At 41.3% G+C, this 13,291-nt stretch overlaps 1 protein-coding gene across 2 annotated transcripts in view; it reads left to right on the top strand.

Moving 5' to 3' along the window:
- The window catches only part of FSHR (follicle stimulating hormone receptor), a 55,486-nt gene extending 50,548 nt beyond the window's left edge, over nucleotides 1-4,938 (top strand). Inside the window, exon 7 of one of the 2 annotated variants that reach the window (XM_008062416.1) lies at nucleotides 3,117-4,938. In XM_008062416.1, coding sequence (XP_008060607.1) covers nucleotides 3,117-4,350 — 1,234 coding nt within the window. In that variant the 3' untranslated portion in view covers nucleotides 4,351-4,938. The remainder of the gene's footprint in view (nucleotides 1-3,116) is intronic. The other variant, XM_008062415.1, reaches the window with a different exon arrangement.
- Nucleotides 4,939-13,291: the final 8,353 nt, after the last annotated feature.

A 13,291-nucleotide genomic window follows, 5' to 3' on the forward strand; every position in this document is an offset into this window, starting at 1 on the left:
TGGCCCACTGCCAGCATGCCACTGGAATTTTTTATCTTATTGTGTTGCTCAGACTCCTCTGGTCTTGCCACCTCCTGGTAATGTAGATATAGCCTTAGGGCTCTCCCAACCAGAAATCCCCAGGTCTGCCATGCATTGTCCCATGATGTGAGGTATTCCCCGATCCCTTCAGATCAACCAGCTCTCATCTCCTCCAGTCCCTGATGTAATTTACCATCTGGGTCTGTCAGGATACTGCAAGGACAAGGCACATGCGTCTTCTACAATATGCCAAAATGGGGCAGCAAAAAATCAATGGGTATTTATTTGTTTATTTTTGGGGTTTTTCGCAATGGGTGTTTAATTTTTACATTGAACAAGTTCACACACACAAACACAATACAAAGTAATTATGCTGTTCAGAAGATAATCTCAGGATTTATTCCTCAACCAATGTCATTTAATTGTATACCACAGTAGGTGTGGCTTGGTATTGAATGAGATTCAAGTATAAAGTTGTACAATGAAATTGTTCTTTCAATCCTCATTTGAAAACAAAGCCCAAGTATAAATTCGAGACCCTTTTAACTATGAGGTTTTGACTGATGGTACTCCTGGACACTTGCTGAAAGCCTGTGTCAACCACACCCCTCATTTGTCATTGAACCAGATATTTCCTTGTCGTAGTTCTGTACAGCATGTGTTATTTTGCTCTCATTCTGTTTTTTCTTTCTTTTTCTTCTATTTAGGTCATTTCTTCACAAGTAGACTTTAAATGGATGCACTGTGGCAAATGCTTCTAAGTATCCATACAGGGCCTAGACCCCAACAAGAACTAATTAAGTAACCACCATCATTCATCTTCATATTGCTAATATTTGCTGAACACTCACTGCCAAGCACTGTAATACTTTGCACTTTTATCTCATTTAATTCTTACAGAGTTAATATCATTATTTTTCCCTTACCCCAGAGGCAGAAACTGAGGCTCAGAAATACTAAATAACTTGACCAATATTAACCAAACTCAGATTCAAACCCACTGGTCTGCTTGTCTCCAAAGCTCAGACTCTGGGACATTCTTTCATGCCAGCCCCTAAGCATCTATCCATTGATTGACCAGGGCCCAAGAATACTACTTCTTAAACTAAATTCTCATGATATGAGGCATTCCTAAACTGAATTCCCAGCTTTTTTTGATGCTTAGGATTTTCCAAGACACTACAGAGGCAAGATTTTATTTCCTTGGTTTCCACTTTTGTTTCTGTTCTTATCTCAGAGACATACATTATTTACCTTTATCCCTACCTCATGTCATTAGGTCACTTCTGTCTCAGAAAAGGGAAGCACAATATTTAAAATATGTCAATAGCAGTGTCAGCAATAAGAACCTTCACAAATGTCAACCATAAGCTCCAGGAGGCGAAGGTTGTCTCTAGATGGTTAAGTCAAATCTCAGTCCAATGAACCAAATTGCAGTCAGCAAGTACCAGCTTACTCACTTTCTATTCCTAGAATTGAGTTGCAGCCACTCTAATTACAGGACTGAGCAGTTGGGAGTTAGACTAATGATCACAAAATAACTCTTTTGTTATTAAGGATTTTTTTTTTTGGTTACATAATCCTCTATGCCCATTAGGAAGCATACCTCACCTTTTTTTTGAATATCGCTGACTAGACCACAAGACTTTCTGGGCTCTTTCATTTACAGTTATATGTATGTTAATCATTTAGCCTAAATTTTTTTTTTAATTGCTTGGGCCAAGAGAAAATAACCTCCTGGCAATTCAATTCACTTCCTGGAGGTGACAGAAGAGAGGAGATATGGGTTCTCCCTAATTATCCCTTCTCAAGGAGGGTTGATGATGGGAAAGGTTCAGTTCATGCAGACAGAAACATTTGGCCAAATTCATCCTTTGGCATCAAATGAAGATTTACCTCCCCGACTCCCAACTACCTCTCTCCTCCTTATGAGGGCGTTTGAAGGGTTTTAATATTCACTTCCCCAGTCATATCTGAGATTATATTAAGGTTTGAGAAAAATACAGTCACTTAGTATTGCTGTAAATTTGCCTCTTGGGGTATGAGAAGTAGGAGTGTGTATGCGTGATTTTTTTTTTTTTTTTGATCCAAAAAGAGACCCAGTGTAAAACACTCCTTTCCATAATCCCTTACTTCAAAACAGAAGTATTACCCTTGGTGTCTCTCCATACAGAGTAATGGTAGAATCCTCTGGGGTAGAATATTTATGGGTATACTCATGGATTGAATATTTATCACTTGAATCTTGTTCAAATCCTCTTTAAGTGCCTCTATCCTGTCGACAAGGCTTTTGTACATTTGGGTTTAAAGGGAAAACCAAGACAGGAAAGTGAGTCCAAGAAAAGCCAGGCCACCAGGGAATGAGTACAATCTTGGACTAAATTAGGCCCTTTTTCAACCTGCCTTTGCTCTTTTGGACACCCACGAGGAAACTATTTTATATGAGAGAATCAGGCCTACATTGCAGACAAACATATGTCTGAGGCCTATTGTGGCCTTTGGGGAGTGAGATAATAAAGAACAGCACCCTGGTAGCATTTCAGGCAAATTAGTTAGCTCCCAATAGCCTGAGTGCCAAAGAGCCAGGGAACAGGGGCAGGATGTGAAGTAACTACTGACTGTGATCCTCTAATTTGTGTAGATACAAGAAGGAAATAAGTTATCATTTGAGTCAGAGAACAGTCTGGATCTTCCAGTGATTGAAGTATGGAATAGAGGAATATGGGTATGACTACCCAGGCATTTTAAAAGATAGTTAAATGGAGATGGGGGAAGGAAAAGGAGAGAATTGATACCAGGTTTGTAAATTACTTGCACTTAGTAGCAAGGCTGAGCTAGTCCCAGGCGCCTTCCTCCCCACATTCAGGTTGTGGCCAGATGGTTTCCCCAGTGGGCCATCCAACTCTAGGAATATATACACATGTTGTTATGTTCATTTACAGTAAGCAGCATTAACTCTTGAGCTTAGCCTCAAGGGCAGACAAGATGTTAGAAGAGAAAAAACATTCCGTTGTTTCTACCCTGTGCAAAGATAGCAATGTATTTGCTATTCTGGATCCAGGATGTTGATTCTCTTCCTTTTTGTGTTTTTCTAGCTCTGAGCTTCATCCAATTTGCAACAAATCTATTTTAAGGCAAGAAATTGATGATATGACTCAGACTAGGGGTCAGAGAGTCTCTCTGACAGAAGATGATGAGTCCAGTTATGGCAGAGGATTTGACATAATGTACAGTGAATTTGACTATGATTTATGCAATGAAGTGGTTGACGTGACCTGCTCCCCTAAGCCAGATGCATTCAACCCATGTGAAGATATCATGGGGTACAACATCCTCAGGGTCCTGATATGGTTTATCAGCATCCTGGCCATCACTGGGAACATCACCGTGCTAGTGATCCTGGTAACCAGCCGATACAAACTCACTGTCCCCCGGTTCCTTATGTGCAACCTGGCCTTTGCTGATCTCTGCATTGGAATCTACCTGCTGCTCATAGCATCAGTTGATATCCACACCAAGAACCAATACCACAACTATGCCATTGACTGGCAAACTGGAGCTGGCTGTGATGCTGCTGGCTTCTTCACTGTCTTTGCCAGTGAGCTCTCAGTCTACACTCTGACAGTCATCACCCTGGAAAGATGGCATACCATCACTCATGCCATGCAGCTGGACTGCAAGGTGCAGCTCCGCCATGCTGTCAGCATCATGGTGATAGGTTGGATCTTTGCTTTTGCAACCGCCCTCTTTCCCATCTTTGGCATCAGCAGCTACATGAAGGTGAGCATCTGCCTGCCCATGGATATTGACAGCCCTTTGTCACAGCTGTATGTTGTGTCTCTCCTTGTGCTCAATGTCCTGGCCTTTGTGGTCATCTGTGGTTGCTACAGCCACATCTACCTCACAATGAGGAACCCCAACATCGTGTCCTCCTCTAGTGACACCAAGATTGCCAAACGCATGGCCATGCTCATTTTCACTGACTTCCTCTGCATGGCACCCATTTCTTTCTTTGCCATTTCTGCCTCCCTCAAGGTACCCCTCATCACCGTGTCTAAGGCAAAGATTCTCCTGGTCCTGTTTTATCCCATCAACTCCTGTGCCAACCCCTTCCTCTATGCCATCTTTACCAAGAACTTTCGCAGAGATTTCTTCATTCTGCTGAGCAAGTTTGGCTGCTATGAAACGCAGGCCCAAATTTACAGGACAGAAACCTCATCCACTGCCCACAACTCCCATCCAAGGAATGGCCACTGCTCTCCAGCTCCGAGAGTCACCAATGGTTCCAGTTACATACTTGTCCCTCTAAGTCATTTAGCCCAGAACTAAAACACAATGTGAAAATATATCTGAGTGTTGAATGATAATTAAGTCTTGCCTTTGAAGAGTATGCCACAGAATAGCTGACTAAGTACTTCTATCTATTTTATTGAATTTAATCTTCCTGGCATACCTATAAGGTAAATGAGTCAGAAACTGTTATTTCCATGTGACACACTAGGAAACAGAAGTATTAGTTAACAACAATAATAATTTAAAAATGCAATACTACATCACATGTTTTATGTTTTTTGTAAGTTGTTTTAGATACTTACAATGTTCAAAATGCTTTTGTGTAGATTGTCTCAACTGACCTCCATAAAAGTCTTGTTAAATAGGTAGAACAGGGAATATTCTTGGAGTTTTACAAATGAGGAAATCAAGACTCAAAGAATGAAGTGATGTGTTCAAAATTTTTTGGTTTGTAAAAGGCAGGGCCAGGATTAGATGCTCTGACTTCCAGAGAAGTTCCAAGAGAAGTACCACAGTATTCATTCACTTCTTCAAAAAATATTTATTGAGGACCCACGTGACAGCTTTGTAATGGGTCAACTTGGATAGGCTGAACTACATCTCCCAGAATTCCCTTTCTCATGTTTCCACCTAGTGAGGGCCACAGGGAAGATCCTCAGAAACTAGGAGCAGAAGGAAACAGCAGCCATTTTGTAGCTCAAAATGCTTTGTTACTGGTGCTTTTTCAACTCATTGCTGTGAAACAGCAGCTGGGTCTGAAACTGCCCCACATTTCTCTGGATCCTTCTTCAGGTTCTCTGACTCCTGGGACAGGTGTATGTGTTTATCTCCATGATGAAGGGCCAGACATTTCCAGGATTCTTCATCACCAAGGTCAGAGACAACAAGAAGATAAGCAGGGCTCAGTTTGTCCTTGTGGAGTTCCACCTTGTGCTATTGCTTCCAGCATGCTCGTGTTTTCCCCTTTGTAACTGCTCGCCTTGAGGACTTCAAACTCCTGCATCAGATGTGAAGACATCCTTACAAAGACTGCTTAACCAGCCCCCAACTTCAATTGTAAGCCAATTCCCTGTAACAAACATTTACCACCCACATGTATTTACATGCATACATATATATGACTGGTTCTGCTTCTCTGATTGAACTGTAACTAACAAAAGATACACCTATTATATGCCATGCATATGGATAATGATGTTAAGAACCCAGTAGCTTTGAAATCAGACAGCACTGAGATTTTATTAGAACTCCATGATAAGCCAGAACTTGACGTCTCTAGGCTCAGCTGCTTCTTCTAAACTAGAGTTGGTTACATACCTAACTTTTGGGCTTATTGTAAGGAGTGGATAAGAAAATGGTTGTAAAGTGCCTAGTACTGTAGCTGGCTTGGCAACTGTTAATTTCTGATCTAGTGCCCTTTCTTGAACCTTTCCTGACCCTCAGTCTAGCACTCATTCTGTTACAGCATATTCCTCTTGATAAATAACCATACAACTCACATCTATTTTCATAAATGACCCCATCTGGATAATCTGGGTCATAAATATCAACCATAAATTCCACCAAGCTCTGCACCTTGACTAGCACACAAAACTCCAAGTCTACTCTCAGAGTCTACTCTGTCATGGTGAAGCCACTCCTTCCTCCTCTTGCCCTTTGGCAAATGCTTCCAAATTTGATCCCAAATGCGCTAATTAGAAAACCCTTATAGAACCAGAGGAAAAAGCAATTCTCTCTGCCCATCTAACCTGGCACTATCTTGATATATTGTTAGCATCCAGTGAAAAATAAAAATAATTACCCTTGTAAATAGTCTGGAGCATCACTATCTAGTACAGTAGCCACCAGCCACATGTGGCTAGTGAGGACCTGAAATGTGGCTAACCTGAATTGAGATGTGCTATAGGCATAAAATATACACTGGATTTCAAATACTTAGTACAAAGGGGGGAAAAGAATGTAAAATAGCTTCACAATTATTTTATTGAGTACATACAAAAACAATACTGTTTTGGACATATTGGGACAAATATAATACATTTAAAAATAGTTTTACCTATTTATTTTTACAATTTTTATGTGGCTACTAGAAAATTTTAAATTGCATATGTGGTTGGCATTTGTGGTTCACATTACATTTCTATTGTATCTAGAGTTATACATAATGAAGGGTTTTCATCTTGTCTTTTCCTCCCAAACCCCTACACACTCATTTACTGCACTGTTGGGCTGTCCCAGCTCCATCTGCAGTCATTTGTCTTCCTTATTTGTGGCTAGAGGCAAAAAAGCAAGTAGTAACTAAATTAAAAATACAAAAGAATATTATTTCATAACATAGCTGCTGATGACACATTGGCTTAAGAAATTGTGACTCTGAAGGTAGGAATATGTTCAGAGACAAATACACACCAGGTGATGCTTGAAAAACATGACTTCTATCACTCTTGTCACCAGAATACTTCCTGGTAAGAGATGAGATTTCCCTCAGATAAGTAAACATATTTATGATTATCTAAATTTGGTGCTTTAAATCCTTTAGACAAGACTCAAGGGAAGGAAACACTTCCTACACTCCCTGCATTGGAATAAATACAGTTGAAAACTAGTATATCAATCACTCTTCCCCCTAAAGGTGATTATACAGGTAGCACTTCTAAAGTTGCCCTTCTAGAGTAGCAGTTTGGTCTCAGAGTAGTGACTAAGATAGAAAACATACACACACTCAAAAGAAGTTTCAAAATAATACAAATTTGGTTTTTGTTTTTTTAAGTTTTCACTTCAAATCTCAAAAAGCATGAAGAGAACTGATGGCTTCCAGATATTTCTTAAAGTACCCATATCTCCAGGGTTATATTCAAAATATTATATTCAAAATAGGACTGGAACAGCCCAGGTGCTGATCTCACAGAATAGATACTGGCTATGAACATTTCATTTGGTCATCCTTTTGCAAACTGAGTGAATGCCAGCCTACCTGATTCCCTCCTATCCCTGATCTCACCCTGCACCTGCTCCCATGTCTCTTTCCTCAAACATTCACTCATTATAAATTCCTTCAGCCCCATCCCGGACAACCTCTCATATTGCCTTCTTCTATTCCCTCATTTCTCCAGATGCTCCTTTTACTAAATCACAAATAAGTCTGACAAGGTATGCTCTTCCTTGGAGGGGTCAAAGCAAAGAGGCTGAATGAGTAAATCCAGAAGCTTTTAAGGGGCAAAGTGAAGAGATCTAACTTGGTACACAGGTTGATAACCCATTTTTATCTGGCCACATTACATACAAGCAGTAATTTTGGTAAAGGGGCTGGGGGGGCCACTGGAAAGTATTGTTTCACTACAAAGTTCCATGTGATAACAAGGCAAACCCTTCAGACCTTGTTTCTTGGAGAGATAAATGGAAGGAGGGAGAAAGTAGGAGGAAAGGCCCCTCTGCACTTCCATCACCAAGATACTAAAACTCATACCACAAGTGGCACTGCGCCTTACTAAAGCCAGCAACACATAGCATTCATTAGAAAATCAGGGAAAAATCATTGGAATTGATGGTCACAGGCTCTGGGATCATAAAGCATTTTATTTTATTAGAAAAGTTTATAAGGCACAAGCAAGGAATAAACTTTCAGCTACTGCACGTAAAGGACACTGAAGAAAGAAGTCAAATATATAGTATGTTTTGTTTGTTTGTTTAAAATATAACTGAGTCCGTTTTGGAAGCTAAATAAAAGTCAGTACAAAATAAAGTCAACCATAAGGTTGTGCTTGCTGGTTCTCGTCAAAATGCTTTCAGTTGCAAGAAGCAGAAACTCTAAAAATGGCTTAAACAATAAGGCCAGTTACATAAGCTGATCCAGGCTTGGACTGGCAGCTTGATGATCTCAGAGACTCAAGATCTTTCCATCTTTTGGTTCTTCCATCATTGCAGTGCTCAGTTATATCTTCCCTCATGAGAGTAGGTTGCTAGAGCAGTTCCAGATGCACAAAGAGAGGTCTTTCCTTCCACGCATCTCTCTTTTCAGAAGGAAGAAAATCTCTCCCCAAAGACTCTAGGAAGGCATTCCTTTCTACTCATTAGCCGAGATTGCTGCCCTGGCAACAAGAGAGGTAACAAAATGAACCTCTGCCACATTCAGCCTCTGTAGTGGGAGGCAGGTTCTGCCAGCTAGGAAGGTGGAAGGGGGTGCTAGAATAGGAGAAATGACTGGTTATGCAGCCTCATCTTCCAACCTCAGTCAACTCAAATCTGCTCCTATGGACCACCAGTGGGGTTCAAGGTCAGTAAACATATGTGAGTGTATACCTCCCATTTCATGTCCTCATCTCTCTCTCCTCTACCCTCTGCCTATAACCTGCAGTGCAACTCTTCCTCTCCATGTTAGCCTCTTCCATCCCCCCGCCCCGAAACAAATCCTAGAGGCTACTTAGATCTGAAAGCAACTACTAAAATCAGACATACATTTTCCAAGAAATCCCCTGTTTTCGGTAAGGTGTGTAAAAGGAAAAAGAGAAACAAAAGAAAAAAAATAAGTAACCAGTCAAATAAATGGACTGGGTAGGAAGGAGGAGCCATAAGAAGAAAAGAGACAAGGGCAAGACAAATCAAAGAAAGGGGAAATGTGAAGGAAGCCAGGCCCTGGCTGTGTCCCCTTTGTGCTGGTACTTGTTCATCTTTGTCTTAAGAAAACCTTTTCAGCCGGGCTGGTGGCTCAGCCTGTAACCCCGCACCTTGCGAGGCTGAGGTGAGCGAATTGCCTGAGCCCGCAGGTTCGAGAGCCGCCTGGGCAAGTTGGCGAGACCTCATCTCTACAATAAATAAAAAATTAGCCGGGCATAGTAGTCCATGCCTGTAGTTCCAGTTACTCAGAAGGCTGAGATGGAAGGATCCCCGGAGCCCAGTAGGTCGAGGCTGCCGTGCCCAGGAGCGGCCACTGCACTCCAGTCTGGGTGACAGAGTGAGACTCCAACTCAAAAAAAAAAAAAAAGAAAGAAAACCTTTTCAACTTGTTGTAAAGAGTTCAACTCAAAACACTGAATGAGCTCTGTCTCAGATCCTAGTAGAAAAATCCAATGGTCACACCATGATGTTCTAGGTTTCCCAGGGCTCCACATACTATGGTCCTGGGTCCCCAGATCTACTTCAAAGGATGAAGAATGAAAAAATATTTCTGAAGATATCCCAAGCTTTCTCACCTCAGACATCAGACAACTTAAAGACAGCTTGATCCTTTTCATGACCCAAGTTTTTCTTCATGTTCTATTCTCTCAAACAGCATAAGCCACAGCACCTGCGCATTCTTTTCCAGGATGATGGGCTTCAAAAATGCATGAAATCTCAAAGTTTGTAAGAGTAATCTACTTGTTGTACTCTGACTTCCTTTTCTTCTATTTTCTTTATAAAACAGGATTCCTTGAATCCTGAGACATTCCTTATAAACACACACAAAAGGAGAATAGGAAAAAAAATCTTATTTTTAGTGACTTTCTCCACATAATAAGATGTAAAGAACATTTTCAGCTCTGCATGTAGAGAAACTTCAGGCAATTTTCCCCCCACGTATCATTAGCTAGGGTCATTTAAACTGCCAGGTATTAATGAGTTGCATAAAGATGTAGTTTAGCTAGGGAAGGTTTTAAGTTGTTGTTTCACAAACAGCAAAAGCTATACCACAGAGTTCCCATTTCCAAAGAATGAATCTATCAAACAGCTTTGTCTTCCTATTATGAAAATCAGGCAGCCAGCAGAGGGTGCAGGTGAAGGACACCCAGGGTGCCTAGTAAGAGTTGGCTACCCAAATAACTCTCTACTTCCTGCACTTGACCAAATTAGAAGTCATGGTGACCTAGGAGCTGGAAGAATTATTCTCCTCTGCCCTTGCAAGTTAAGTTGGAGGGTGAGTTTGGGAAGTCTGAGAACCACGCACAACACCATCCACTACCCAGGAAAGTCTGGCTTAACTTTCTTATTGCACAGAGTCATGAAATCCCAGGAGTGAAGGGATTACTTATTAATGACTTACTTATCCAAGGCCTTCATTCAAAGATAAGAAAACAAGGGAATGAAAAGGAGAAATGACTTGCCAAAAGTATGTAGCTAAGAGCGATCAAGCAAGGACTATAATTCAGCTGTAGCTTCCAGTCAGAGCTCCTCCTTAGAACTCCCTCCTTAAATCAAGAGTTGTGGCAGCACACACATGTACATGCATAAACACACACACACACACACACACACACACACACACACACACACCACACTTAAACAGAGCCAGTCTCCCTGAATTGAGGAGTCATCCTAAAACACCACCCATTCTGAATAATTAAATACCAGGGGTGAGAATTCATGTTCTTCTCCTCAGTTTGTATTGATTTCCAATCTGTTTTCTCAAAATGTTCCACCGGGAGGGGAAAAAGTTGGGTGCACTGACTTCTGGTGACTTCCATAGGGAATATAGAGCTCCTAGCCTTTATCATACCCTTGTATGATCCCCTAAACCTCTTTAAGGCCATTGCAAATGCTCTGCTCCCAAAATAGATTTAGGTCATCTCCCTTGCACAGAAGGAATAGGGAAGGGAAGAGAGAAAGAAAGAATGAATGGAGTGGGGGAGAGAAAAGAGGAAAGGAATGAAGGGAGGAAAGGGAAAAAAGAAAGGAAACGTGGAAAGTATCATGAAGAATAGACTGCCTCTGTCTATGAAGTGATAGGAACCCTTCATAAACCACATCCCTACAGAGACTCTGAAAAATTCTCTCCATCTATTCCCAAAGCAGCATGAGCTGCTTTCAACCTAGGCTCGCCAAGGCGATGCTTCTTCAGAAATACTTTCTAAGAATACCTTCATCCACTTATGGATCGGACAGTCTGGTGTGCCAAGTCCTCCTTCCTAGGTAGTCTGGAAAGCTTAAGGCACCTTAGTTTTTGATGCATTTCAGCAAACAGCTTTAGATCAAAATTCAAGAAACTTATTTGTGAGAGTGAGTCTAATCAAAGGACATAAGGGTCAGCATTTGGAATTGTGCAAATATTTGGTGTTGGAATAAACTATATCACCGGAAGCCACCTAGAGAAATCAAAAACTAACCCTGAACAAGCCCACACAGTCCTGTTTTCCATTCATTCATTTACTCATTCAACAAATATTTATTGAGTACCTACTTTAAACCAAACACTGTTCCAGTCACTGCAAACACAGTAGCAAATAAACAAATAAAAAAAAATCTGCCCTCACAGACTTTACATCCTAGAAGTGACCAATAATATACAAGCTAAATAAGAAAGATGCAGTAAGGTTAGATAGTAAAAAGTGCTGATGACAAAAAAATGAATTAGGGAAAAGAGACATGATACAAATTGGGGGGCAATTAATAGCATCCATGAGAAAGTGACTTTTGAATAGAGCCAAAGGAAGTGCTAAGTGAAACATGTGGCTATTGAAGGAAGGGTGTTTGAGGCAAAGAAAACAGCAAGTGCAAAAGCACTCAGGTAGGGGGAGATAGATATGCTCTGGAAAAACAAGATCAGTATGGCTGGAGCAGAGAAAGCAGGGTGAGAGACAGCAGTAAGAGAGGAGACAAAGACAGAAAAGTACAGGAAGCCAGATCGTTTCCATTTCCTTATTTCTAAAACAGTGGAAACAGAATGGTAAAGAAAAAAAGAACCCTGAAAGATTACAGTACATATTAATTGAGCTTGTATGTGTAGACTGCCTAGCCTAGTATTTAACACTGGGAGATCTTGAATTCCAGTCACTTTTCATTTCCTTTAACAGCTTGCTCCACCCCATCCTCCCCCTTCTGCATCCTCCTCGGTTCTCAGCCCTCACTCTAATCCTCTCCCACCATCCTCTCTCCACCCTCCCCACAGTAAAACTGCTCTCCTGTGGGGCTGTCACTTCAGGAAAGATATGATAAATGGTTCACACCACAGCGATAATAATCTCTTACATTTCAATGGGCTTTTTTTACACAATCCAGAAGACTTTGGCTTGCACTGACTCATTAGATCCTCAAAACATTCCTGTGAGGTAGAAAGAAGGATAGAGTTCCCTCGTTATAAGAGAGAAATCATCATTCAGACGTAAAGTGCCCTACCTAGGTCATGCAGCTAACCAGTGGCAGAATACGAATAGAATTCAAGTCCCTAGGTTCCAGCCTGCACTGTCCTTTTAATGATTGTCACAACGGAATGTGCCCACTTCCTAGAGTAACATAAAAGTAGAGCTGTTAGAAACATCAGTCTTAGCATGAATAAGGGGGCAGTGACCTAGATCAGATACCTCTGGCAGCAAGACTAAGCCAGCAGATGACCCGGGTACTGAGTTCTCACATACTAGATACTCAGTGGTCTCAGAGCCTTGATGGTGTGAATTTAATCAGATGAACAAGGGAAATGAAGTTACAAAGCAAAGCCCATGCTCTGGTGGTCAGAACTTTTTCTAATTCACTGTAATATGATTTTTCCTCCTGATTCCAAGCATAGGCCCCCCTGACTGGCATGCAACTGAGCTCAATAAAAGCCAGGGAGAGAGAAAAATGAACTCTATGAAATGTACTCTGGCCCAGGAGAGACCTAACTCATGGGCCAAACTTGACTGTGGGCCAATGTGATTAAGAAGGAGTTTGAAAGCTCTAAGGTGTTTCCTCAAGAGAATATTACCCTTTAATTTAAGCGTATCTTTGTTCATCCCTAATAGAACCCATTTGCTGAAAGAGAATAAGACCATTGCCTGGCCTTGGCTATTTTCTCTGCTATAACTGGTCATTTCACAACTAGGTGCTAGTTGGGAATGAGGCAAAATATTGTCAGAAGTGTGGTCCTTGCCCTGGATACCATGTGTTAGAGGTCCCTGTTCTGGCCATCCCTCACAGGCAAGGAATCTGGGAGACCACAAGGCCAAAGAGATATGACCACCCAAGCCTGCACTGAACATGCTGTGATACCTGGGACCCCAAAATGTCCTGCCTAAATACTTGGAGTCTGCCT

Source organism: Carlito syrichta, unplaced genomic scaffold (genome assembly GCF_000164805.1).
Source record: "Carlito syrichta isolate Samal-C Ts95f unplaced genomic scaffold, Tarsius_syrichta-2.0.1 Scaffold305697, whole genome shotgun sequence".
In the NCBI taxonomy this organism is placed as follows: Eukaryota; Metazoa; Chordata; class Mammalia; order Primates; family Tarsiidae; genus Carlito; species Carlito syrichta.